Source organism: Hyperolius riggenbachi, chromosome 2, assembly GCF_040937935.1.
Source record: "Hyperolius riggenbachi isolate aHypRig1 chromosome 2, aHypRig1.pri, whole genome shotgun sequence".
Classification (NCBI taxonomy): Eukaryota; Metazoa; Chordata; class Amphibia; order Anura; family Hyperoliidae; genus Hyperolius; species Hyperolius riggenbachi.
Genome location: NC_090647.1, coordinates 288215432 through 288241605, shown reverse-complemented (window position 1 = coordinate 288241605; position 26174 = coordinate 288215432). Strand labels below are relative to the sequence as shown.

General features: G+C 41.8%; 1 protein-coding gene across 1 annotated transcript in view; it reads right to left on the bottom strand.

Annotated features, from left to right (window-relative positions):
- Positions 1-26174, bottom strand: part of COL16A1 (collagen type XVI alpha 1 chain) — a 296365-nt gene that overhangs the window by 246959 nt on the left and 23232 nt on the right. Inside the window, exons 3-7 of the mRNA XM_068266105.1 lie at positions 12669-12737; positions 8761-8878; positions 4061-4184; positions 766-1041; positions 594-674 (exon numbers count right to left, since the gene is read on the bottom strand). Of these exons, the coding sequence (XP_068122206.1) occupies positions 594-674; positions 766-1041; positions 4061-4184; positions 8761-8878; positions 12669-12737 (668 nt within the window). The remainder of the gene's footprint in view (positions 1-593; positions 675-765; positions 1042-4060; positions 4185-8760; positions 8879-12668; positions 12738-26174) is intronic.

Below are 26174 nucleotides of genomic sequence, written 5' to 3'. Positions count from 1 at the left end.
ACCAATCACAAGGCCTTCCATTTTACTGATTTCCATTTTCTGATTTCAGTTTTTGCATTTTTCTTTTCAATTTTTTTTGTATTCTCTGATGCAAAAAAAATGACTAATAAAATATTCCTCAAAAATTAGAACATTTGGAAATCAGGAAATTGGAAATCGAAAAAATCTGAATTTCCACAGAATCAGAAATTGGCATTTCCGACCATCCGTACCCACCAATCTGAAACCTTGGTAAGCAGCTCTGATTATTTTTTTATCTAGTTGTGTTTTCAGTAATAACTTCTGACAGTAGCATCATACTGATAAAGTATACATTACAGAATGGCACCATATAATTTGCAAAAATGATTACACAATAATGAAGTAATGATGGTTTTTGGTCATTATGAATAAAACATAGTTATAGCATGGGACGATCCAAAGCAGTAACTAGATAACGTGGTTAGTATATTGTTTCTACATTTCTGCATTTGGTGTTATTTGAATGTTTCTTCACATCTTTAACAAAAACATGTAAGGAAAAAACATAAATAAAAAACAAATACCGTAAATTAGATGATTAAAAAAGATACCAAAATAATATGCATATTTACCCCTGCTGGGAGGATCTCACAGCATCCTTCTTGCATAGCCATATCCGGGTCACAATAGACAAGGAACTTTTGGATATCAAACTATAAGAAAATAAATACATTAAATATTAGACAGCACTTAATTAATTATACATCTAGAAAATGTTAGTTATGCTTTAAATTAGAGACTCACATGGACAGGAGATCCAGTCACCATGTCTAACCCAATGAAAGTGTGCCCATCAGTAGATATGGTACCCATGGGCTCAATAGGTTTGCTTGATATATAACGACAGTCAATGTGGATGGACACCACCCTTTCTCGCACAAGCAACACTATCTTGTGCCATGAATTGTCAAATAAGCCAAGTATTCCTTGTCCAGTGAATGTGCAACCAACATACTCTTTGTCCCGTCCTCTAGCTTGAAACTCCAGACTTTTGTCTTTGCCATGGACACCTAAGGAGATCTGCAGAGTAGATACAGGTAATGAATGCAACAGCAAGCTAAAACATTATTTAAGAGATGATGTAAATTAAAACAAATACAGTAAATGCATTATATTGCTAAAATCTGCTGTTCTAAATCCCAATATAAAAGGGATATCTCAGTAAAGTTAATGCATAATAGAAGATCTTATATTTGATTAACACCATTTCTTGGTACTGTTGACCAATGCATACATGTACTAGTTCTCAGAGCAGAAGTCATATATTGATGAAAAAAAATACTAAACTGCAAGCAATATGTAAGGAGCCCAGTGATGTAACTACTGGGGAGCCGTTGTTGAGGGAAAAGGACCCACACTTGCCATGGCTGAAGGGAGGTTACGATGGCTGCACCTGGTATGTGGGGAAAAGGGGTCAGACAAGGTGTCTGCACCTGTTCCAGGCCATTGGGGGTCATGATGGTGAGATAATGAAGGGAAGGAGGAGGCCCAATCAAAGTTTTGCGGGGAGATCCCATGATTTGTAATTTCACCCATGAAGGAATCATGAATTGTTGAACATCAGTAGAAAATGCTACTTGCCTGTTTGAGCTGATTCTCTGCCTCTTAGTCATTAGGAATCACTGATTGCCACCTACATATAACAGGTGTTCTGACACCAGTTTGATTCCACAGAATGTGTGTTTTATCCAGGACTGTGACTTAAGCTAGGCATACATGACTTGACTGATTGAGGTTCTTTCAATTTTACTCTTGATACTGATCACTTTTTGTCTATTGAACTAATAAATAAAGAATCAGTTTGAAGTTGATTCAATGAAAGAGTCACATAGGCTGATCAGTGGAATGGAAAGTTTGACTTGTGTAGGCCAGCAGGGGCATAACTAGAGGGGAGCAGCAGCACCTGCAATTGCAGAGGGGCTCCAACTACTAACCTTCCCTTCCTTCAATACAGGGGACTACACTTAGATCATGTGTTTTTGTGCCTACATGTGTTATGGCTGTGAAGATCACGATGGCCACACTTGTCTTATGACCCTTGTGAGATGGGCTCCAAGGCTGTGAAGGACACCAAGGGGAGGTGAGGGAAGGGGTGTAAACACTGGGGGACCCCATCAAAATTTCACTGGGGGGGCCCTGTAGTTACGCCACTGTATGCCAAGCTTTAAAAACCACAGCTGCTGCAACCAGGACAACAACCAGACAACTGGTAAAGGAAATAGAGATCACAAGCTCCATAAGCCTCTCAGTTCAGCAAAAGTATGCAGGCCAAAATGTCATTGTTTAACAAGGCATAATTATTATAAAAATATTAAGTGTCTGTACACTCTAGTGAATTATCTCAGACTCATAATTACAATAAAGTGCACAGTTATTGAAAATGAATTGATTTTACAAGAACAGAGCCAGAAGTGTGACCTTTTCTCCCTCAGTATTATAGAAAATGAAAGCAACACCCGATTCCTAGTAATAACTAACATTTTTCTTTGTTGCAGAATATATAAATGAGCCTGTTGTTTGAACAACCACAGAACAGCCACAGCATGCTGCCCTGTGAATTTTTGAACCGGGTGAATTAAGTTTTAACTGAATTAATGGACGACGGATTGACATTTTTCAAATTGATGTTGAACTATACATACTCTTTGTTCTATTTATGGTTCATCCGAAGAAAAATGTCATTTCGGATTAATAATGTGCTTCACATAAGAATCAATAATATCTATTTTACCTCACTTCATGCTGTGCTCATCTTCCTGTGAAATGTTATGAAGAAATGCAACAGTATAAATGTTCAAACAGCTATGTGTGGAAGGACCAGAAACAATACAGAGGTGACTCAATATCGTGGCTTCCAATATAGAATAAAAATAAATAAACGCATAAAGTCCATGCAGCACAGCCAGCAGCATACACTTATTGCAGTAATCTATACAGTATACATTAATTCTGTAATCTCTGTTTTGTTTGTATGTATTACAGGCAGTAAAGAAACTTTACCTGTTTTTTTCTAGTGGTTACATTGCTAAGTTGCTTAAAATCCGGAGGCACAGTGAGTCACCCTACTCCTGGAGGCTGTCCAGTCTGCATCTAGTGCTGATCATTCATTCATCCTACCGCATTGTTGTATGTATGTGTTATACTGTTTCTACTGGCAATTGAGTGACATTTAACTTTATTGAAGGGTAAACTGTTATTTTCAGCAGTAGTTTTGTTGTTTCGTTCTCCCATCTTCCAGATAACCCTGACCAATTGCATAAAGAAGTGCTTTTCCTGATGCCTACCCTTGCCCCTTAACATTAACTTGTTTTTTTAAAGTCTAAACTTAACATCTCCCATTTAATTATGCCTTACTTATGCCTAACCAGCTTACACCTGAGTGCCAGAGCCAAATTACCTCCCATCACTGAAATTTCAGTATGTGACTGTAGGCTGCAAAATATAGTACTGCCTTTATTTTCTTTTATTAAGGGCCTGAGCCCACTAACGTAGTTGTGCGCAGTATCTGCTTCTGTCTGCTTTTCAGCATCTGTAACATTGATGTGTTGCTGAAAAGCGGACACAACTGCGTTAGTGGGCTCAGGCCCTTAGAGTTACAGATTGCCCAGCAAGCTCATGGTGAACCAGAACTCCTAGGAGTGTGTAAGGGGCTACAAAGGACCAAAAAAGCCCTCTCACTAAAATGCTATGGAAAACAATAATCTGCCTTCTTAAAACAGAAGGTATTTGTTATTATTCAGGTTGGAGTGAGTTCTGAGATTTCTCCCAGTGCATGATTTCTGAATAGCTTACAGGGACAACAAAAGATAATTTGCATATTCAGCAGTGATGCACTGGGAGACATCTCAGAAGTCACTCCAACCTGAATAATCACAAATACCTTCTGTTTTAAGAAGGCAAACTTTTCTTTCAAGTACTCTTTACACTTTATCTATTAGATTTGTTTGCTTTGAACTGCTAAGCATGTGAAAGCAGTCATGCAAAAAAAAAAGAAAAAAAAAAAAAAAGGAAATAACGTATGTTACAAGTTAACAATTACCTGTGGGTACCCCAGCTGGTCACTTATTTGAAAGATATACCAGTCAAGGTCTGTTGTCTGCTTCTTTATTGACAAAGTCATCACCACTGTGAACTCCTTGGGTAATCCAAGAGGAAACACCTGTCTGAGATGAGATGACACAATTTACTTATCAGTACTGTATAAAAGCAAAAATAAAGTTGGCCTTATATCACCCATCAAAAATTGTCTCTAGTACAAACATTACATACACTTAAGGTAGTCATACATCTAGCGGTGATGGACAGATTCGACCAAGAGACAAATCTCTCTCTAATCAAATCTGATTAGAGAGAGATCTGTTGGTTGCCCATACACAGCAGGCCAATTCCTGATCAATTTCAGCATGAAATTGATCAGAAATTGGCCTCGTGATGCCGCATCTGGCTGCCTTGCCACCCCAGCACAGCCCTCAGTAGATTTAACTGATGGACGAGTCAATTAGGAATGACAATGTAACTCTCAAAAGTAGGAGGAAATTAAGAGGCCAGGATACATTTTCCAGCATTTCAGCAGAACATGTGGCTGAAAGTGTTTGTAAAGGGCAGCGGGCCAGCGGCATAGGCAGTGACTTAGGGTGAGTATGGAAATAGTGTGTACATTTCTTTCTTTAGCTGCTCAGTCCATCACCTACCTCATCCATATTCAGTTTTATGTACAAGAGATGGTTAGGAACTTGGGTCAGTCACTATGCTGGCACTGCCTATAGTAGATTTGTAGCTTAAAGGAAGTAGGATTTCAGGACCCCACTTTAAAGATTCAAATCTGTAAGCTGAAACAGTAGTAGTCTGTGTAATTTACTTCATTATAACCTACGACTTCAGAACTAGCAGTTTCTTCTGCAAATACATGTAAAAGCTCACATGTCATTCTGTGCTAATGCCTGAAGAGACACGCTATACACACGTGACATGTCTTTAGACTTGTGGTGCTTCAATTTCAATTCATACTTTTAAAAAATTTAATAAAAGCCTGAAAAATTGTCTGTACCAGATTGTGCAACTCTTAAAGAACGCAGCGAAAGTAAAAAAAAAAGAAGTGCTTTCTATTAACTAATCTCTCATGGAGGGAGATTTAATCCATATAGTAAGAAGAATCTGTTCTGCTGAGAGTTATGGTCACTGGTCACCACTAAATATCCATTAGCAGATCAAAACTTCTTCCCCAGAAAGTGAGATATAAAACAGGAAAAGTGCAGACAGTTTGCACAAAGCTGTCATTCTATTGGAATGGGTAGTCAAGGATGGTGGTTTAATTACAGCTCAGAGAACAGCTAATTACACTTGCAATCTCATTATGGTGCCAGAAGAGAACTTGGCACTAAGTAGACCTCCAGCCTGTAGGGAGTTCTCTAATTTATTGTAGCCACTCCTGGCCATGAAAGGGTTGATCGTGTGTGACAGTATCTCAATTATAATAATAAGAAAGTCTCATTGAAGAGGACCTCAGGCCATCTTTATTTGCACACCAAATATAAGCAAGAACGCGCACTTGATGACTTTATCCCATAGCCTGTTGGTGTGTCCCGAATTAACCTCAAAAATATATATAGCACGCTTACTCTGACGTGTCATATCATAAAAGCTTATTTAAATCAGACACTATTTAAATTCTTCCTGTGCTCTATCATAACTTGCTTCAATAATTAAACTTGTGCATTATGAAATGCTATGCCACAGAAGTATTTTATAGCATTTTTATAGCTGCTGCCTACATTATGTTAAACATTATATGGACTATAAGTGACCAGCCAGGAAAATATGTTCTCATCCAGAAAATGCTCCTGTCAACCTGCATGTTATAGCTTATTATGATAATCCATATTGACCATTTTATCCGTGATGTCAGCTGCCATATGTATAGTGAATTCCCCCAAATCAATAATATCCATGTCCCAGAGGAAAAAAGGAAACCTTTTTATGAATATGTTATTTTCGCATTCCTTATTTATGCAGTCGAAGACCATCTGGGAAAAATGCCAGAATTTAAAAAAAATGTAAATGCTTGCAGTTCTCCACTGTGTAATGTGTTGGAGAGGTGCCCAGGCTGATACTAGGCCCAAGGATCACTTTCCAGGATTAGCATGGGTTTTACGAGATTCTCAAATTGCTGCCTCCGGGGCATACACCTTGAGAATATCCGTCACCAGAAGTGCCATATCACTCAGGAGAGTTAGAGGTGGGACATGATTAAATACCTTTCCATCATCGGAGGTGGACAAAGTTTAATTGTTCATTGACTGTTGCTAATAAATCTCCCATGTAACTTACTTTCTTATTATGTATTATTTATTATGAATAGAGCTGCTGTTTGGATTCAACATTAAGCCAAATCCGTCAAGAATATTGGTCATTCGGTTCAGAAATGTCAGGACAGAATTATTATAGTGCTTGCTCTGGTCCACTCCAATCAATAGCCAGCAATGATGAGTCGGGGACTATGGGAACCTTAGCTGTGGTGGAAAAAGTGTCCTGTTAAGATTAATTTGCATGATTCAAGTGTCAGGTTTAAAATAATTTCTTATGATTTTATTTTTAAACAATAAATGTGGAAGGGGAGAATGAGCTTTTTAGAAATGAAGACCAAGCGAAAAAAATTAAGATGATGTAGAAGTATGATACTCTTCAAAATATTTCTTCCTCAGAGCCCAGGACCGGATGGACTTTTGAGGCTCCAATACCTTCAGACAGTTCTCTATAATGCTTTCAATCGACAATATTTATTTTTGGGGCTTCTAGGAAGTCAAACTAGAGGAAACAAAGGAAGGGAAGTCCTAGTGTTTTGCATTTTGCTTGTTAATGGTGACTGCCATTGGCAAATATTAACCTTTTCTGGATGGCAGGCAGGACTAGGGCCTTTTTTTTAGTTTTCAATTGTAATCACTTTGATCAGGTCAGAGTGATCACATGATCAGTTGCCAACTCCTGACCAGCACACAGAGCTTAGCTGTCATTACAGCTGAGTTTAGCAGCAACAAAGTGGCAATAGCAGCAGGAGTGTGTGGCGACAGTTGCTTGAAATCTACACCCTGGCACGGACAAAAAGCTCCAAACAGGGCATAGATTTCAGCTGTGTGTGTTCAGAAGAGGTTCAGAAATCCACAATGCATTTAATAAAAGTATTCTCATGTTATTTCAGTTATTGCAATTCAGTTCCAGAGAATAGCAAATGCTGCTGTTGTAGATCCGAGTGAGATAAGGTCTTGAGTAAAAATTACACTAGAAGATAAGAGTTGGAGTGGAGAAGGCAGGTTGTATTGTATTTACAGTGGTGCTGCTGATCAGTCCAACACATTGACTCAGAGGAACTTCAGTCTATTCCTTTATACAGAACAGCTTCAGCTCTTGGATGTTGGTGTGTTTCCTCACATTAATTTTAGAGTTAAAGAGGAACTGTAACCAGTGATTGGTCGGTTAGTAGCTGAGGTCCCTTTTCCCTTGAGAAATCTTTACCTTTTCTCAAATAGATCATCAGGGGGGTCTGTATGGCTGAAATTGTGGTGAAGACCCTACCACAGTGTGATGTCAGCACCTAGGTCCTGACATCACACTGTGGGAGCCTTGTTGCATTGAGGGAAATAATGGCTGTGTCCAACTGCCTAATAACCAGTATTTCCCTTTGTCCAAATGTTCAGCTGCAGTTGTTTGCTGCGCAAGGAGCATCAAATTCTGAGAGCATAATTTAGAACTGAGAAGAACACACTACACTTTGATCTGCAATGGTGCAGGTGGCTGTGTGTTTTACACAAATGCATGGACCCTACATTGCACCCTTTTGCATTGCTGCCCCATTCAACTCTGCTGAATGAGACAGTGCTGCGTTGCATTCAGAAATGCATCTAGCAGTGTTTTCAGACCACACTGCTGTGCAGTGCATTAGTGTGCCTATCCAACAATGCTGTCTATTCACTGTCTGATGTCTCTGAGTTTCACCCACTGACACATGTTGCTGAAGTCTGCTCAGCAACGCAACAGTGTGCTCAAGCCCTTAGTTACTTTTGCCATACACAAACACGTTATTGGATAGTTTTTTAAAGCACACCTGAATTGGGACAAAAAAGTGGGTTTCTACTTACCTGGGGCTTCTTCCATCCCCCCCCTAGTATGTCAGGTGTCCACCAGGTGCCCTCCTATGTGTCACTGCCCCCTCAGAAAGATCTGCATCTGGACTTCTGGTCACATGCACGGTCTCCCATTATCAGGAGCATTCTGCAATTGGGCGTTTCTCAAAAGAATTGTACCGCACATGCACAGAATGCTCCTGGCAAAGGGAGCACAATAGAGGAGGTGAAGAAAGGACAGGAGGGGGCAGTAGCACATAGGAAGGGACCCAGAGGACACTGAGGGACCTGACAGACTATGAGGGGCTGAAAGAAGCCCCAAGTAAGTAAAAATCAACTTTTCTGTTCCAATTCAGGTATATTAATAAATACATGACAAAATACATTTTTGTTTAATTTGTTTGACTAGACTTTCTTCACATACTTTTAAGACTTGTTTGAAACTGATAGGGTCACATTTATATAAAAATATAGAACCTTTTAAAGGGTTTACAAACTTTCAAGGACCACTTTATTTGTGAGGTCAGAAATACAAGTGGAGTATGACTTGTGAAGTAATCGGAAGTGATTGTTACTTAAATATAATGTTTTATACCACAATCATCATTATTTTTTTACTCACACTGTCTGTTCCACAAGACTGGTCCCTCCTAATCTCATAATTACAGGTCCTTTGGGGTTTCGAATCTTCTTTATTGAGCTAGTTCTCTGGAGAGAAAACCTCTTGATCAAATTAAATCCTGGATAACAAAAAATGAGAAAGATTTATAACAAGTCTCAATATTTTAGCACTTATTTCGTTTTTTTTTTTTTTTTAAAGCAATTTCCTTAAACAGGAAACCTAGTAAGACTAAAACTGTGTCTAGTTTTTATGTGCTGCTTCAGCCTCTAGAAGAATCACAATCAGCATGTGTCTGCTAACACAAATTAATGTCTCTCTGCAGGGCATGCATGTCAAAACAACACTGCTCTTATCTTATGATATTGCTTCTATTTATCAATGTTTGAAGGAACGCTTCTAATGTACACAAAAAGCGCCGACGGAATCCAAAATAAATTGCATTTAAAAGTTTCCAATATACAAGTGAAATTATTTACTAGGCTGTTAAGAAAATTACATTGTCTGACAAAGTTTCCAAGTGGAGGAAACAAAGAAGATTGGAAAAGATAGTGAAAGTAGCTGTGACGGTGGGAAAAGAAAGAACGCTGCGCGGACACTGAATTTAATCTAACGGCACTAAAAGCTGAATTTATGAGCACTTAAGTCTGAAGCATTTATTCATCTTTTGGGGGAAGGAGGCAGGTTTAAAGTAACAGCAGATTGGGAAAATATGTGAATGTGTTGTAGTGGAGAGCGAGGAGTATTTATTTTCTGAGAATGCTCAGCTGTGTTTACTCAGAAATAGCTTTCAGGAAAATCTGAATTTCATGCAGATAGTTTGTACATTTGAAAAGAAAAATATATATATACATTTACTACATGGGAATTCTTGTAACCATGTTCAACGAAGACAATACAGTAAGTTAGAGGATTTTGTTTTATTTTTTTCCCCCACAGAAAATGACTGTCTGTCTCTAGATATCACTAGGATCTCTTCTATAATGATTGCTAGGTTACAAATTCCTGTATATTAGAGCTTGTGAATTAGATATAGTGCAAAGGATTTTTTCACTTACAGTGAACCTTAACTAAAGGTGCATATACACACATCAGACTATAGTCTTTGGAAAATGAAAGATCACAGACCAATCTTACCCCCTTCCATGTAGTATGAGAGTCATACTCTACACAGTCTATTCTATGGAGCTGAACTCCCCATCAGAAAAAAATCTTTGCAAGATGCTGCACACACAGATGCTGTACAGACACAAAAGATCAGTATCTGCAAAAGATCTGTTCCTGCCAAAGATCTGTTCCTGCAAATTGCAATGATAGTCTATGAGATCTGCAGATCCACATACACACATGATTTAACTGACATTCATCTGCAGATCAAGCAATCATCTGCAGATCTGAAAATCCATCCTGGTGAATCTGATCTGCAGATGAATGTCAGTTAAATCATGTGTGTATGATGATCTGCAGATCTCATAGACTATCATTGCAATTTGCAAGAATGGATTTTTGGCAGGAACAGATCTTTTGCAGATACTGAACTTTTGAGTGTGTGCAGCATGTTTGTGTGCAGCATCTTGCAAAGATTTCTGTCTGATGGGGAGTTCAGCTCCATAGAATAGACTGTGTAGGTATGGCTCTCATAGTACATGGAAGGTGGTAAGATTGGTCTGTGATCTTTCATTTTCCAAAGACTATAGTCTGATGTGTGTATGCACCTTAAGGAATAATAAAAAAAAAGTTTCATTTACCTGGGGCTTCCCCCAGCCACCTGCAGAGAAGTTCTGTGCCTGCGCCATCTTTTCCGGACCCCCACAGGCAACTAGTTTCTTACTGCACCTGTACTCGATTGCGCAATGGCCTGCACCGAAAATTAAAAAAAAAAAACTAGCAGCCTGCAGAGGACTAGAGTTTCAGTTTGAGATGGTGCAGGCACTGGACGTCTGCAGGGGGCTGGGGGAAACCCCAGGTAAGTGAAACTTTTTTTTTATTCCTCCGTTAAGTTTCACTTTAAATGAGTTCTGTGGAGTTAAACAAAACAAAACAAAAACAGAAACTTACCTGGGCTTCTATCGGCCCCCTGGAGCTGTCATGTCCCGCACCGTCATCCTACGATCGTCTGTTCCCCACCGCCGTCCCGGTCTAATTATCCCTTCAGTGAGACTGTGGCTGCGTGGCCATGGCCGCGCGCGTGCTCGCTCCCGCTTGTGTCTCCGGGAGCTTACTGCACAGGAGGAGTACGAGAAAACCTCATACTGTGCCTACACAGTAAGCTTCCGGAGACGCAAGAGGGAACACGCACTATTCATCTTGTTAGACGAATAATTGACCAGTGCCGGTGGCGTGGAACAGAGGATCGTAGGAGGATGGCGCGGGACATGAAAGCTACAGGGGGCTGATGGAAGCTCCAGGTAAGTGTCTGTTTTGCTTTTTTTTTAACTCCACAGGACCCCTTTAAGAAAGCCTGTCCTGTAGACCATACATTTTCAGACATATATCTGTTTCACAACCCTGCACTGATGAAGTCATCATAGCAAGCAAACCCTCATTTGTACATGTCAAGTTGACATTAGGTTCCAAGGGGCAAGTCAGGTTGACACAGAATATCTAGATCAACATTCAACAATTAAATTAATTAATTAAAGTTCCCCCTCACCAATCTCCCAGACCTTATCCACCCAGTGTAGCTCAAAATGAAATGGACAGTGCTGGATTTATCATAAGTCACTGTAGGCATGTACCTCTCTGGTGCCTTATGTAGCAGAGACAGCTCCCTGACCTTCCCAAACGTCCCCACTCTCAGCCGAGTCGGAGAGCGATGTTACTCACCACCCAGCTCCAGTCCTGCAGCCTCAGGCACATAGTTAGGGGCAAAGATCCGAGGCTTAATCAGTGCCTTCTGTAAAAGTGAGAGTAGCATGGTGGGCGGTGTGGGTATTGCATCCTCCCTGCACTGCATTAGCTGCAGTGTGGTGATAGGACAATTTACCAATGTGGCTTCACTGTTAACTACATTTTGTCAACTTGGTTCAGTTCCACTTAAACACTATTTATAGATCACCCAGCCATGCCAACAATGATGAATACTTACAGATACCGTAGATTGTACAGAGAGTATACAGAACTATCTAAAACTACACAATGTCTTCGAAAGGTTACACTCCTCTTCTCACCCAGGATTTCCGCTGGAGATTACTATCCTGCCATCTGTCAATACACTAGAACCGAATTTAGATGAGGAATGGCAGCAGCAGGCATATTCTAGACACCCCTTTCAATGGTGGGAGAGGGGCTGACTCTGGATGAGTTGTATTTGTGTTTTAGAATCATTTCAGTCATTTGATTCCAAATTTGTGCATTTAATCCTAGATGTAGTTGTCATGTAACCGGTGTATATTTTTACTGTATATTTAATCTAGTAAATAGCTAGAAAGACATCTTTGTATGTAAGTAGAAAAATATCTTCTTTTGTCAACCATCTTATTACTTTTCCTTGGCATCAGAAATTTGTGCCGACTGGCATAAAGCTTCCAAGATAATGATCTACAGCAAGGCTAAAAAATACAGCGGGGAATCGGCCTTGGGCAGCAAATAATTTTGTTGGTTAGAAGAAAAGGCTCGCCTTTGCGATGATACATACATCACAGCGTGCCAGCTTCCAGACACCTACAAATAAGCTGTGAGACTCCTACATTTGCAAGAAAAAAGCTAAAACAGAAGATATACTCCACAGAAGGAAATAAAATTCTCACTTAACAGGTTTACACTGTGGAAACTGGCAAATCATCTGATAAAAAGGAACACAGGCGATCAGGATAAAATAACTGTGAAACTGAACTGCTTTGATGTCTTGAAAATCACAAGTGACAGATAAACGCAGTGTCAGGTCAGCAGCGCTATTTCTTTAGCCGTACCTGTATTATTTGTGCTTGCCTCCCATCCTGTGCCAAGTCCTTCGCTCTTCAGAGTCGGACACAGTTCATCTGTCAAAACAAATACATTAGCATCTTGTCCTCTGCTTAATCTACATTTCAAGTAGCTGAATAATTTATTTCAAACCAAAGAAATCTGTGCCATGTTCTTTTTTATGCCATTTAATAGTGGTGTAGACATAAGAGATGCAGAGGCAACTGTGTTTCAGGGCCATGAAACAGAGAGAACATTAGTGCTTCATTATGGCTATAGCGCTAAAAAAATCATATTTATTCATAGTGTACCCCTCCTCCTACTAAGATGTTTGGGTGTATAACATACACACACACATACACACACATACACATACACACACACACACACACACTCACACACACACACACACACACCTGTACTAACATACATGCTCGCGCACACACACACATACACACACACACACACACACACACACACACACACCTGTACTAACATACATGCTCGCGCACACACACAGTACTGGGAAGCTGGTGTAAAATTAACTTTGTAGCTACACTAATGTCGATTTTATGTCCAATTTGAGGACAAAGAAAAAATGTGTGTATGTGTAGTACAAATAATTAATAGAACATTAGTAGCAAAGTAAATAGTCTCAAATTTTTATTTTCAGTTACATAGCTTTTTATTTTATAACATTACATCATTCTGTCACAGTGGCAGTTTTAAAACCACACTCGGCCATATCATATTGCTAGCTCTTAATTTAGGCAATGGGAGCATCGCCTTATCCTATTTAACTTAAGACTCCCTCCTGGGCTGAAAATAACTCACTTTGGTGATATAATCGCTCAGTGATTTCTTTACATGATATCTAATTGCCCTTTTCATGTCTCAGGGAAGCAATGCTTTCCAGCAGACATGAGCGTTAGCTCACTAACTCACGTCGTTGCCGCTGCATCTGGGGGTCTCCTTTAATCAGTACCCCGGCAATGCATCTTTGAAGCTCCTGCCGGGGCTCCCAATTGGTCCACTGTCTGAGCCATTTCATTGGCTCAGACAGTGGACCAAAGGGGAGTCCCAGTGGGAGCTTCAAAGATGCTTTGCTGAGGCTCCGATTCACACAAATTACTCATACACTGTAATTACGCGATGGGAAACTTGCGGTAAAAAGCAGCAGGTGATTAGCAGGTATATGTATATCGAAAGGGGTGCCCAGTGCAGCTGTGTGGGGGGCTTCAGAGATGTGTGGCGGCCCGACAGGGAGCTCTGGGGGCCTCCTTATTCAAGTATACCCCCAGATGCAGTGGCGGAAGATGGCGGCAGATGTTCGGCGTGTTTGCGCATGTGTTGAGTAAGGCAGCGGTGCTGAAGGACAGCACCACAGGGTAAAGCCTCACTCCCCATCACCCGGTAAAAGGGAGCATCGCTCAGGCTTTCGCCTGAGTAATGCTCCCTAATGATCGGCGTTCATGCGATGGCAAGGTGATAAGTAGCTCGCATCTGCAAGCTACTTTTCACCTGGAATAGGATATGACCCTCTGTCTTTTAAACTATTAAACAAAACAGAAATAATGACCCTTTAAACTTTCCTGCATTAATCACTTGAGGGCTGCAGTGTTACACCCTCCTAAAGACCAGGCCATTTTTCTGTAAGTAGGCCACTGGAGCTTTAAAGCTTCGCTGCAGGGCCGCACAACTCAGCACACAAATGATCCCCCCCCCCTTTTCACCCCAATAAAAGAGCTCTCTGTTGGTGGGGTCTGATCGCTGCCCCAGTGTTTATTTTATTTTTTTTATAAATATTTATGTTGTTTTTTTTTTTTATTAATTATGCTATTTATTTATTTATTTTGACTCCCTCCCCCCAGTCAGCCAATGACAGCGATCGGCTGTCATAGGCTTCATCGCTCTTCTGTATCCCAGGGGGACAGCCATGCCACACGGCTGCCCCCAGTACAGTGCTGCCTTAGATCGCAGCACTGTACAGCATAATTAGACGGGGGTTTCGCCGTCTAACAGTCTCCGAGCGGCAATCTGCTGGGAGAATGAAGGCAGAGGCGGAGATGCACGCAATCTCCTGCTAGCCCCATTGAAAGCTGTTCATGCCAATTGGCATGGAGCAGTCCTGGGGCCAATTAGCGTGCAGCGGTTGGCTAGTAGTTAAAACCTTAACTCAAGCTGTATCTTACTGTTACTTGGCTGTTTAAGTGCTTCAGAAAATAGGACTGTATTCGACCCATAGTCGAAGAGTGCAGAGAAGCTGTTTTGCATTGATAACAATTGAAGTTTTTTTTTTAACTCTTCCTGTGCTGGAAAACAATATGATACTCTATTCTTTGCTACTAATGTTCTATTTCTTAGCTGTACTACACATACAATTCATTATCTCATACATTTATTTTGGCTTCAGAATTGCTTTTAAGCCACCAACTGCACATTGTTTCATTTTCATGGATTTTTTTTTCATAGCTACAACATCTATTTTACTATCACAAGTTCATCACCTGCCACTATGCATAATGGAGAACTACAGCACCTACCATAGTGCTGCTACAATTTAAAGATCTGCTAAAAAGTTTGTTCTGGGCCTATCCCATTACCTAAAGCTTCTTCGAGAGTTCGGAGTAAAACGACAGCACCCACTGATGTGCCTGCTATAGAACTACAGCATCTGCTGGTGTCTGGTGTAAAATGTCAACAACAGTGATTGGTATACAAATATGGAGAATTACAATGTTTGCAACAGTCCATGGTATACAGTACATGTTAAACAACATTAGTAAGAAGATACCCAGTTCCCCTAGCCTTACAAGTAAAAATGGCTAAGAAATTTTACCAATATTTTACTATGTCCTAACTTAACCCTATTCTCACACAGAACCCTCCATTTTGATGTCTAATGCTAACAGATCTCCCCAGGTGTAGCTTAACTAACATTCCCCTGGTGGGGGCCTAGCCTTAACCCACCATGCAAAGTAGTGATGTGGACAGCAACAATTGCTGTGGTTGATAACCTGGAGTTACCTAGGAGCAACAAGTTTTCTCCTAGGTGATATCGTCACAACCTATCAATAAAATGACTTTTAAGCCATTCACAAGCAAAAAAATTGAATCATTTTGACAGTACTTCTTCACTTACTTTTTGGTACTTTTTCAGTTGCAGAGTACTGAAAAGTTATTTTAAAAAGAAGATGAAAAAATATCTCCTAGGAGAAAACTTATGCTTCATACACACTTTAGATAAAAGTCTTTGGAAAAGGCAAGATCACAGACCAATTTTACCCCCTTCCATGTAATATGAGAGCCATACTCTACACAGTCTATTCTATGGAGCTGCACTCCCCAACAAATAAAATCTTTGCAAGATGCTGCACACAAAGATGCTGTACACACTCAAAAGATCATTATCTGCAAAAGATCTGTTCCTGCAAAAGATCCATTCCTGCAAAATGCATTCATAGTCTATGAGATCTGCAGATCATCATACACACTTGGTTTAACAGACAATCATCTGCAGATCATCTGCAGATCAGATTCACCAGGGTGGATTTTCAGATCTGCAGATGATTGCCAGATCTGCAGATGAATGTCTGTTAAACAAGGTGTGTATGATGATCTGCAGATCTCATAGACTATGAATGCATTTTGCAGGAATGGATATTTTGCAGGAACAGATCTTTTGCAGATAATGATCTTTTGAGTGTGTACAGCATCTTTGTGTGCAGCATCCTGCAAAAGATTTTATCTGATGGGGAGTGCAGCTCCATAGAATAGACTGTGTAGAGTATGGCTCTCATACTCATAAGGAATGGGGTAAAATTGGTCTGTGATCTTGCCTTTTCCAAAGATTGTTATCTCAAGTGTGTATGAAGCATTAGGAGACAAAGCGAATTGAATAAGGGTCTATTTGTTTAAATTGTAAGCTCTCCCTATTGGTGTTGTTCGCTGTTGTTGTGCTGTATGTTTGTTAGACGTGGTGTGTATTAGCCACCATGATATTTGGGGTACAGTGAAAAATGGCGCGGCAGAAAAAATGGCGCATGGTGCCGCCGATAAATCTTTTAAAACGATAATTATCATTTTAGGGATATGTAGTAAGTTTAAAACGTTATTTATCGTTCCTTTTATTCCTCCCCCCATGTCCCACTGTGTCCTCCGGTTACTGTCTTCTTCCCGTCCTCGCAGGTCCAGTGTCTAACTCTTGCATGTCCAGTTTTGTCTCCCGGTGATCTCCTCTAACCGTGCCCCCCTCAGCCCCTGGTTTGAAATATATCCTACAATAATCCTACACGAGCAAATCTTAGGGGCAGTGTAATGATCGCTGCTGCAGCAGGTGTTGCTGGAAGTAGTAGTGCTGCAGCTCAGGCAGTTCTGATGTCTTTCCATGCAAGCTGCATAGCTTTGTCTGTCTTTCCCTGCTGTCAGCTTGTGACTGATTATCATTCACCTGTGTGGGAATCTGCATGTCTGCTCCCATTGGATGACCTCAGTATAAAGATCTGCTTCCTGCAGGGTTTCCTTGGGTTTTCATAGCTTCAGTGTAAGCCAGTCTTGCTGTCGCTTCAGCCCCGATCGTGTTTCTTGTTCTAAAGATACTTTGCTGGTTTTGCATCATATATTGGTTCATTGCCCATATATATGCATACCAGCACGTTTATTATTTTCCTTGTATTTGTGTTACGTTGATACATCAGTGTCGCTGATGTATACGTACACGAACTGTTTATATCCTGTGTGCAGTTAGTCAGCTTTCCAGCACGTTTTGGTAGGTTGCGCGTACCGTGACCACCCGTGCTGAGGTAGTTACCCTGCTCCTGGTTACCGTTTGTGGATTGCGTTCATCTCTGCGAGGAGATAACGAATCCTTCTGAATCTTGTCCTGTTACCGTTTGTGGATTGCGTTCATCTCTGCGAAGAGATAGCGAATCCTTCTGAGTCCTGTCCCCTGTATTGCTCCAGTCCTAGTCAGCGTTCCTGCTTATGTCATATATCGGTTCATTGCCGATGTATGCATATGTTGGTCAGACGTTACAAATAGTTTCATTGATAGCTGTAATTGTAATACGCTAGGAAAACATACTTATTGTATATTTATCTGTGTTACGTTCATCTATCTCGATCCTGCTATTTTCTGACTATCCTGTCCTGTCTTTGTGAGGCACGCCATCGCCGCAACGCATTGGCTGCCTCATTCCAGTCTGTCTGGTTTTGGACGCTTGCTGTCGCTAAGTAGCCGCTAGCTAGCAAGCGTTCATTCTGTCTACCTGTCCTGATCTCCTCAGTTCTGGTTTATGCGCTCAGCGCTACTTTGCGCTGAGACGTTATAACGAAGGCATTGTTTGTAGCTGTCAGATCTGCACCGGCTCTGTGCGCCACAATCTCCTATTGGAGTCAGTCCTCCCCTCCACTATACTAGGGATAGCCTGTTTCCTTGTGCTAGTGTGTGTACCTCCTCCACGCCAGCTCATGCGTTGCATGCTGACTGTGGAGAATACACCACCAAGCGTTACATTATGAAAACCCCATTACCAATCCCCATTGTGGGGGGGATTCCCAGAAAGTATGACACTGTTAATTATGGTTCCTGTTCCTTTAAGAAATTTGAAGAACTTGGCTCTGAAACAGAAAATGAGTTTTTCTCTGAATGTGCCAGGTTCCTGACCAATCCTGATCTCCAAGCGACTCCTGTTTCAACCTGGGCACTCCAACTAAGTTATATTTTGTTTAAAGGGGAATTATTCCAGTGGGCATTTGATGTTCTCAATCATTCCGATTTGAAAGAGAGACCGCTGGAATTTCTAGCGTTTGTGATCCATAACTGGTTGCGCATAGATCCATTGCCTTTTCCTCTTAATGAACTCCTGGCAGCAGGCCAATCAGCTGCTCCTTCAATTGCTTGCAAGAATGAGCAGCAAGCAGAAAGTGTTACTGATAATTTTCCTGCAGCTTTGAATAAATCACCAAAAACAGCAAGGTCAAAGGCAAAACGCAAACGTTCTAAGAAACGTGTCCAATCTGCAGAATCGTTATCCTTAGCGACTGAGACCTATAATGAGATTCTGCCATTAACAGATAATGAAATGCAATTGTCTTTCAGGGGAGTTAAATGGACTTATGAAACTACTAATGAACTTTCCTCCCTGGCTAGGGAAAATAAAGATTTTTGTTTAAAAGAATTATCTGAGTATGATTATGATGAGATATTACAGAGTATTGAACAAATCAACTTATTTGTGAACCAAGGGAAGTTTGCATACACTACAGTTCAACACTTGCTACAGGTATTGGAGATTCTTAAGAATAAGGAATCTGCCAATCACCTGCTAATTAACCCTATACATGTGCCTGCCACAATCATATCTGCAGACTGTGATCAGCCTAAATGTTTCGCTGTTAAGTATGCATGGGATCCTCCATTCGAGAGGGGAGAGATGGAAGCCCTGGTCTGTGAATGGAAGAATGATTCAAGTTCATTTTGTCAATTTTACAGTGCAAAAAGTGAAATGGTATTGAACGTATGCATTAAGTCAGCCTATAACCTAATAGAGGCTGGTGTGTGTAGGTATGACTGTGTGGCTCCTTTGATTGATGTGTGGGAACTGATTTTGGATGATTTGTATGTGACTCCGAATTCGCAAATTTGGCGTTCTGACCCGCCTGCTTCAGCACCTTTGGCTGATTCAGCAGGTGATTCGGAGCTCTTTTTGTGTGAAATTGAAGTTCCTGCAATTCCACCCTGTACCATGGATAACTCAGTGTTACTTCCCAGTAAAACAGAAGCCACTGATACATTCTTAACCTTGCCCTGCGCAAATTTCTCAGCAGAGAATCCAGAGGTCCTGCTGACTTCCGAGTCCAGCCTAGCCAGTACTCATGACTCTTTTAGTGAAACAGACACCAGAAAAATCTTGCCTGTCTCTGCAAACACTTCTGCAGAAATTACCTGTGTTAATAAAGTTCAACTCCTGTCTGATCCAGCAGATGCCAATAGATGCACTACATCAGTTTCCGAGTCCCAGCAATCCTGTCTAGTAACCTCAGAACCCCAGCATCTGAATTTTCCAATTTTACAAATGAATGGTGATTCAGATGCGCAAACATTGTGTCTTGATCTTCCTGTTTCTACACCTCGCTCTACTTTCGTGAATAGCTCAGAGCATCTGCTATGTGAACCTGAAATCGCAGAATTATTACCTTGTTCAGAAAATTTTCCAATAAATTTGCCCTGTACCATGAATTGTGCAGTAGATCTCTCCAATGAAACTCAGGTCACAGAATCATTATGCTGTCCAGCAGGTGCTTCCATGGTTTTGCCCTGCAATATGGACTGTTCAGTGATCCTGTCCAGTGAAGCTGTGGTCGCAGAGTCTTATGCTTCACCCAGTACTTTGGATACTTTAAACCCTCTAGCAGAGGAGTCTGAAGCACTGCTTACCTCAGTTGGTGTTGCAGTAATATTCACTTGTCTAGCAGCTGTTTTGGAATTACAGTCTGCTCTAATAAAACTTGATGAATTTCTGCCCAGCAAAGCAGAAGCCATTGAAATATTGTCCTCGTCAGCAAGTGTGTCAGATACCTTGCCCTGTACACAGTCTGATTTAACCAATGTTGTTGAGTCCCTCTCCAGTGTTGTAACAGCCGAGGAACTCCAGCCCTGTCCTCTGCATGTTTCAGAAGTCTTGCCCTGTAACATGGATAATTCTGATTCTCTGGTCAAAATAACAGAAGTCTCAGAATTTCAGTCTGATTTAGTAAGCATTCCTGAAACCCTGCCTTGTATCCTGAAAGATTCTGGTTCTCTGGCCGCTGTGGCAGAGGTTCCAGAGTCCCCTTCCTGTCCAGGGAATTCTTCAGTTTTGCCTAGTCCAGTGGGGGCTGCTGCAATACTGACTTGTTCTGCAGCGCCTCATGAGCTCCAATCCAGTATATTAAATGAGTCTCTGTCCAGTCCAGAGGTAGTTGTGGAGTCCCTATCTGGTTCAGTGCATACATCAGAAGATTTGTCCTGTCTTGTTAGTGCCCCTGAATCTGATTTGTTATTGACTTTGCTGGAATCAGCGACATCTAAGTCTGATCCTGCATTCTCGTGTAAAAATCCAGTAGTTGCGAAGTCTAGTCATGATGATTTTTTTTGGGCCGGTCCTGGTTTTGGTCCCGTCTTGGCTGACCCTGAGGCTCACAGTTCCTTGACGTGCCCAGAGGTTTCTCTTGTGCCAGTGTGCCCAGATGTTCTTTGTGTGCCAGAATGCCCAAGTGTGTCTAAGGTGTTAGCGTGCTCTGATGCTTCCTTAGTTGGAACATGTTCTGATGTTGCCAGTCTGCCTGCATGCCCAGAGATGGTTCTGGTCCCTGAAAGCCCTGATATTGATGTTTGTCCTTGTGGCCCTGACTCGGGAATTGCCCTAGGTTCCATAGGGGTTCTTGATGGTTCTCCATGTGAGCCTAAGGGGCATTCTGACCTATGGGGATCTCTTTGGAGCTTCAAGGTGTTCTGGGAGGTCTCCGAGAAAACTTGTCCTGGTGCCTTGGACTGGTTCAACAGTGGGTTTTGTGTTGGTAAAGACAGTACCGGTGGGCATTGCAAAGGCTTTGGCGTTTCTGAACGGTTCCTGGAAGGCGGTGGGTATCGCTCAGGGAGTTTCGGAGGGCTTTCTTCTGGAAATCATGGTTCTGATGGGTGTCACACTGGGGCTTGTAGTACTGATGGGCATGGTTCTGTAGGTTCTGGTTCTGATGGGTCCAGTCTTGTGGGGACTGATTCTGGAATTCGGTCTTGCCAGGCTGTCCCGGTCATCATGAATTATCAGTCAGACTGTTTTGTTGGGAATTTCAGTTTTGAAAAGCGTCTGGAATCCGCTTTTAAGGGCGGGGGTACTGTAATGATCGCTGCTGCAGCAGGTGTTGCTGGAAGTAGTAGTGCTGCAGCTCAGGCAGTTCTGATGTCTTTCCATGCAAGCTGCATAGCTTTGTCTGTCTTTCCCTGCTGTCAGCTTGTGACTGATTATCATTCACCTGTGTGGGAATCTGCATGTCTGCTCCCATTGGATGACCTCAGTATAAAGATCTGCTTCCTGCAGGGTTTCCTTGGGTTTTCATAGCTTCAGTGTAAGCCAGTCTTGCTGTCGCTTCAGCCCCGATCGTGTTTCTTGTTCTAAAGATACTTTGCTGGTTTTGCATCATATATTGGTTCATTGCCCATATATATGCATACCAGCACGTTTATTATTTTCCTTGTATTTGTGTTATGTTGATACATCAGTGTCGCTGATGTATACGTACACGAACTGTTTATATCCTGTGTGCAGTTAGTCAGCTTTCCAGCACGTTTTGGTAGGTTGCGCGTACCGTGACCACCCGTGCTGAGGTAGTTACCCTGCTCCTGGTTACCGTTTGTGGATTGCGTTCATCTCTGCGAGGAGATAGCGAATCCTTCTGAGTCCTGTCCCCTGTATTGCTACAGTCCTAGTCAGCGTTCCTGCTTATGTCATATATCGGTTCATTGCCGATGTATGCATATGTTGGTCAGACGTTACAAATAGTTTCATTGATAGCTGTAATTGTAATACGCTAGGAAAACATACTTATTGTATATTTATCTGTGTTACGTTCATCTATCTCGATCCTGCTATTTTCTGACTATCCTGTCCTGTCTTTGTGAGGCACGCCATCGCCGCAACGCATTGGCTGCCTCATTCCAGTCTGTCTGGTTTTGGACGCTTGCTGTCGCTAAGTAGCCGCTAGCTAGCAAGCGTTCATTCTGTCTACCTGTCCTGATCTCCTCAGTTCTGGTTTATGCGCTCAGCGCTACTTTGCGCTGAGACGTTATAACGAAGGCATTGTTTGTGGCTGTCAGATCTGCACCGGCTCTGTGCGCCACAATCTCCTATTGGAGTCAGTCCTCCCCTCCACTATACTAGGGATAGCCTGTTTCCTTGTGCTAGTGTGTGTACCTCCTCCACGCCAGCTCATGCGTTGCATGCTGACTGTGGAGAATACACCACCAAGCATTACAGGCAGCTAATGGATGTACCTGCACGCTGGAAGCTGTACTAATCCACCAATCATGCGGGGGGGGGGTGCTGTTCCAGAACCGCCAATCACCGCAACTCATTTCCCTGCTCCGTCTCCTAATTGGACCCAATGCTCCCGCCTCCGAGACCAGCGCGTCCAATTAGGAGACGGAGCAGAGAAATGAGTAGCAGTGATTGGTGGTTCTGGGGCAGCGCCTCCTGCGTGATTGGTGAATCAGTACAGCCTCCAGCGTGTAGGTACATCCATTAGCTGCTAATAAGATCTGCTTGTGTAGGGCAGAGAATGTACACTGGGGGGGGGGGGGGTCTGGGGGATCAGAGGAACCATAAATAACGTTTTAAAGTTACTGGTACTACATATCTGAAAATGTTAAATATTGTTTGGCCTGCGCCATAATTTCTGGATCCGATGCGTGCGCCATAATGTAACGCTTGAAAACTGCAGACATCGTTTACCATTGATTTGAATGGCGGCGCCATAATGATCCAGCGGAGCTGTGCGCCATTTTTACTTGCTCCGTGATATTTGATGTTTACCACTTTTGTATTGTGTACTTATGTCTGTTGTTTCCTACTTTGTACAGTGCAATGGAAGATGATGATGTTATATAAGATACTAAAGTAATAACAGTAAGTATCACATATTAATACCAGTAATACTACTAGTAAAATCAATATCTGGCTCACACTAGTCAAGTAAGAATATTTATGCCCTATAAAATCATATCTCCTTGGAAGAATAATATGGATCCTTTCTTCATGTGAAATCAGTAAAGCTTGGATGTCAGGCAAAAGCTATCCTATAGTCTGTTTCCTAGCCTGACAGTCAGATCAGCAGTAATCATCCTATATCTATGAGAACCTTGATGTGTACAATGTACGTTTGGTTTTGTGTTTTGGCTATATGCTTTTCTGCTTGCACATTTTGATGCATTCGATGTACGCTTGTACATATTAAAGTGCAAGCATCTTCAGCTCCTATCCATTCTATAAAAAAAAAAGTGGACAGGTGTAAGAAGAAAAAAATATTTTTTCCGTGAAAGGAAAAAACAAAGTAGATGTGGACAGCCTACTGACTTGCATTGATTTACATGGGTTGTCAGCTCTGATGTCTTTCTGCATCAAGGAAAAATGTGAAATAGGTTCGAAGAGTGAAAGACGAGGGTGCCTCAGGTGATGACAATGAAAGAAAACTGTCTAGACAAAGAGATGACGCTCAGAGAAGTGTCTAGATTGGCATCCTCTGTAACTCAGCCCAGAACAAGGCTAATAGAAGAGGAACGTAGGTCAGGTAGGTAGCTGACAGGACATACAGAATCGCGTATAAGCTGTCCTGAGCATAGGCTGAGCCCCCCAACATTTCCCCCCCAAAATAACTAATAATGTGTGCTTATAAGCCAAACTCCCAATGTCTACCCCTAGCCAGTTATTTTGAAATATTTTGATGGGACAGCAAATTAAGGCCTCTTCCACACAGGCAACTGACAGGCGGGGTCACTGCCTGTCAGTTGCTCTCCTGCACCATCCAGGTGCTTGTTAGCACCCAGTACCAACACTAGACAGGCGGCTTCCCCATAGAGTCATATCTGAGTGCAGCTGCAGCCATACTCAGGCTCGACTTGTCCCAGTCCTCTGCCGCCAGGTAATACTCTCACACGTTTGCACTTGACACCCGAGGTGTTACAACTTGCATTGTCTGCAGATTGCAACCGAAATACACTGGCGCAGGCGTGCAGTTCTTCCTCCCGTCCAAAAGAGACCTTACGCTGTTATACAGGCTCTACTTTACATTGTGTTAAAGTGTCATATCTTCAGTGTTGTCCTATGAAAAGATATAACAAAATAAAAATACTTTCAAAATGTGAGAGGCGTACTCACTTTTGTCAAATAGTGGATGTGCTCTATATATGATATGATTGATCATATTCAGAATCTGGCACTGCTTTACTTGATATGTTCCCCTCAATGTTATTCCCATCTTGTCAAACCAGTCTTCAATATCTTATTTCCATCATTTTTATTGTGTAGAAATGATGTGTCAAGTGTGCCTTCACATTTATATTCCATTCAGGATCTCTATAAAACTGAACACTATCTGTAAAAAAGCAGCCAAGGTAAATGCTTACACAGACAGATAAAAATGGCTAGAGGAACAGACTGTCCTCATCGTTAGCAAAATAATAAAAACCAAACACATTTCTGTTCTAAGTGGTGGACTCCAGGAGCCTGGGAGCTGATGTTACTCATGCCTTTGTTGTTATTATTCATGATATGAAACAATCGCAAAAGGTTGCAAAATCATTGCTGAATACTTTGGCTTTCTGTAGTCCACAGTTGGATCAGGTCTGATGATATTAAATCGGGGAAAAAAAAATCACCAGCGCTATTTCTCCTTAGAAAAGCAGGCCATCGAAATACATCACTACTTCCTGGCTTTGGTCTACATTGCCAACTGTGGCACACATCAAATCAGCACACGCAAATTACAGCAACAGCAGAGAGCAGTCCATGGTAAGAAGCAGAGGAAAGAACTACTGGTATTTAAAAATCAAATATTTGTTGCCTCACTAAGGCTTCCAGCACACGTGCCCTTAATCATCCAGTAAATCTGCAAATCTGCTGGAAGAGTTTCCATGGAAATATTCTGTAAAGGTGAGTTTACTTGGCATCAGAGCATAAAGCTTTATACACAGGAAATGAAACAGTGCCTTCCAATATAAGAACCATGACTTAAAGTGTTCCCTAAGGGAAATAAAATGCCCAATGTGGGTAATTAGCTCAGTAGAGGGATATTTATACCTGGCTATCTATACTGGGGGCACCTATAACTGGCTTCCTATACTGGGGGCACCTATACCTGGCTACACTGGGGCACCTATACCTGGCTATCTATACTTAGAGATGGCTCAAACCTCTGATTTTAGGTTTGCGAACCTCGAATGTGAACTTCCGAAAAAGTTTGCGTTCGCGCGAACTTTGCGAACCGCAATAGACTTTAATGGGGAGGCGAACTTTCAAAACTTCAAAATTGATGAAAAAGATGTTTCAAGGGGTCTAGCACCTGGAGGGGGGCATGCCAGAGTGGGATACATGCCAAATGTCCCGGGGAAAAAAAATCAGGATTTGACGCACAGCAGCGTTTTAAGGGCAGAAATCACATTGCATGCTAAATTGGAGGCATAAAGTGCTTTAAAACATCTTGCATGTGTATACATCAATCAGGTAGTGTAATTAGTGTACTGCTTCACACTGGCAGACCAAACTCACTGTGTAACGCACTGCACACAGCTGTTTGTGTAGTGACGGCCGTGCTGGACTGGTGCGCCATGCCGAGTGTGCAGGCCATATCGGTTTTCAAGCCCATATGGTCTCCGGGCTGAGGTAGCTCAATGACAGAACAACAGTGACTGTCCAGCTGATCGAATTTGGTCTGTCCACAATGAAGCAACGACCTTATTATCCTGGGTGTGCCCCCCAACA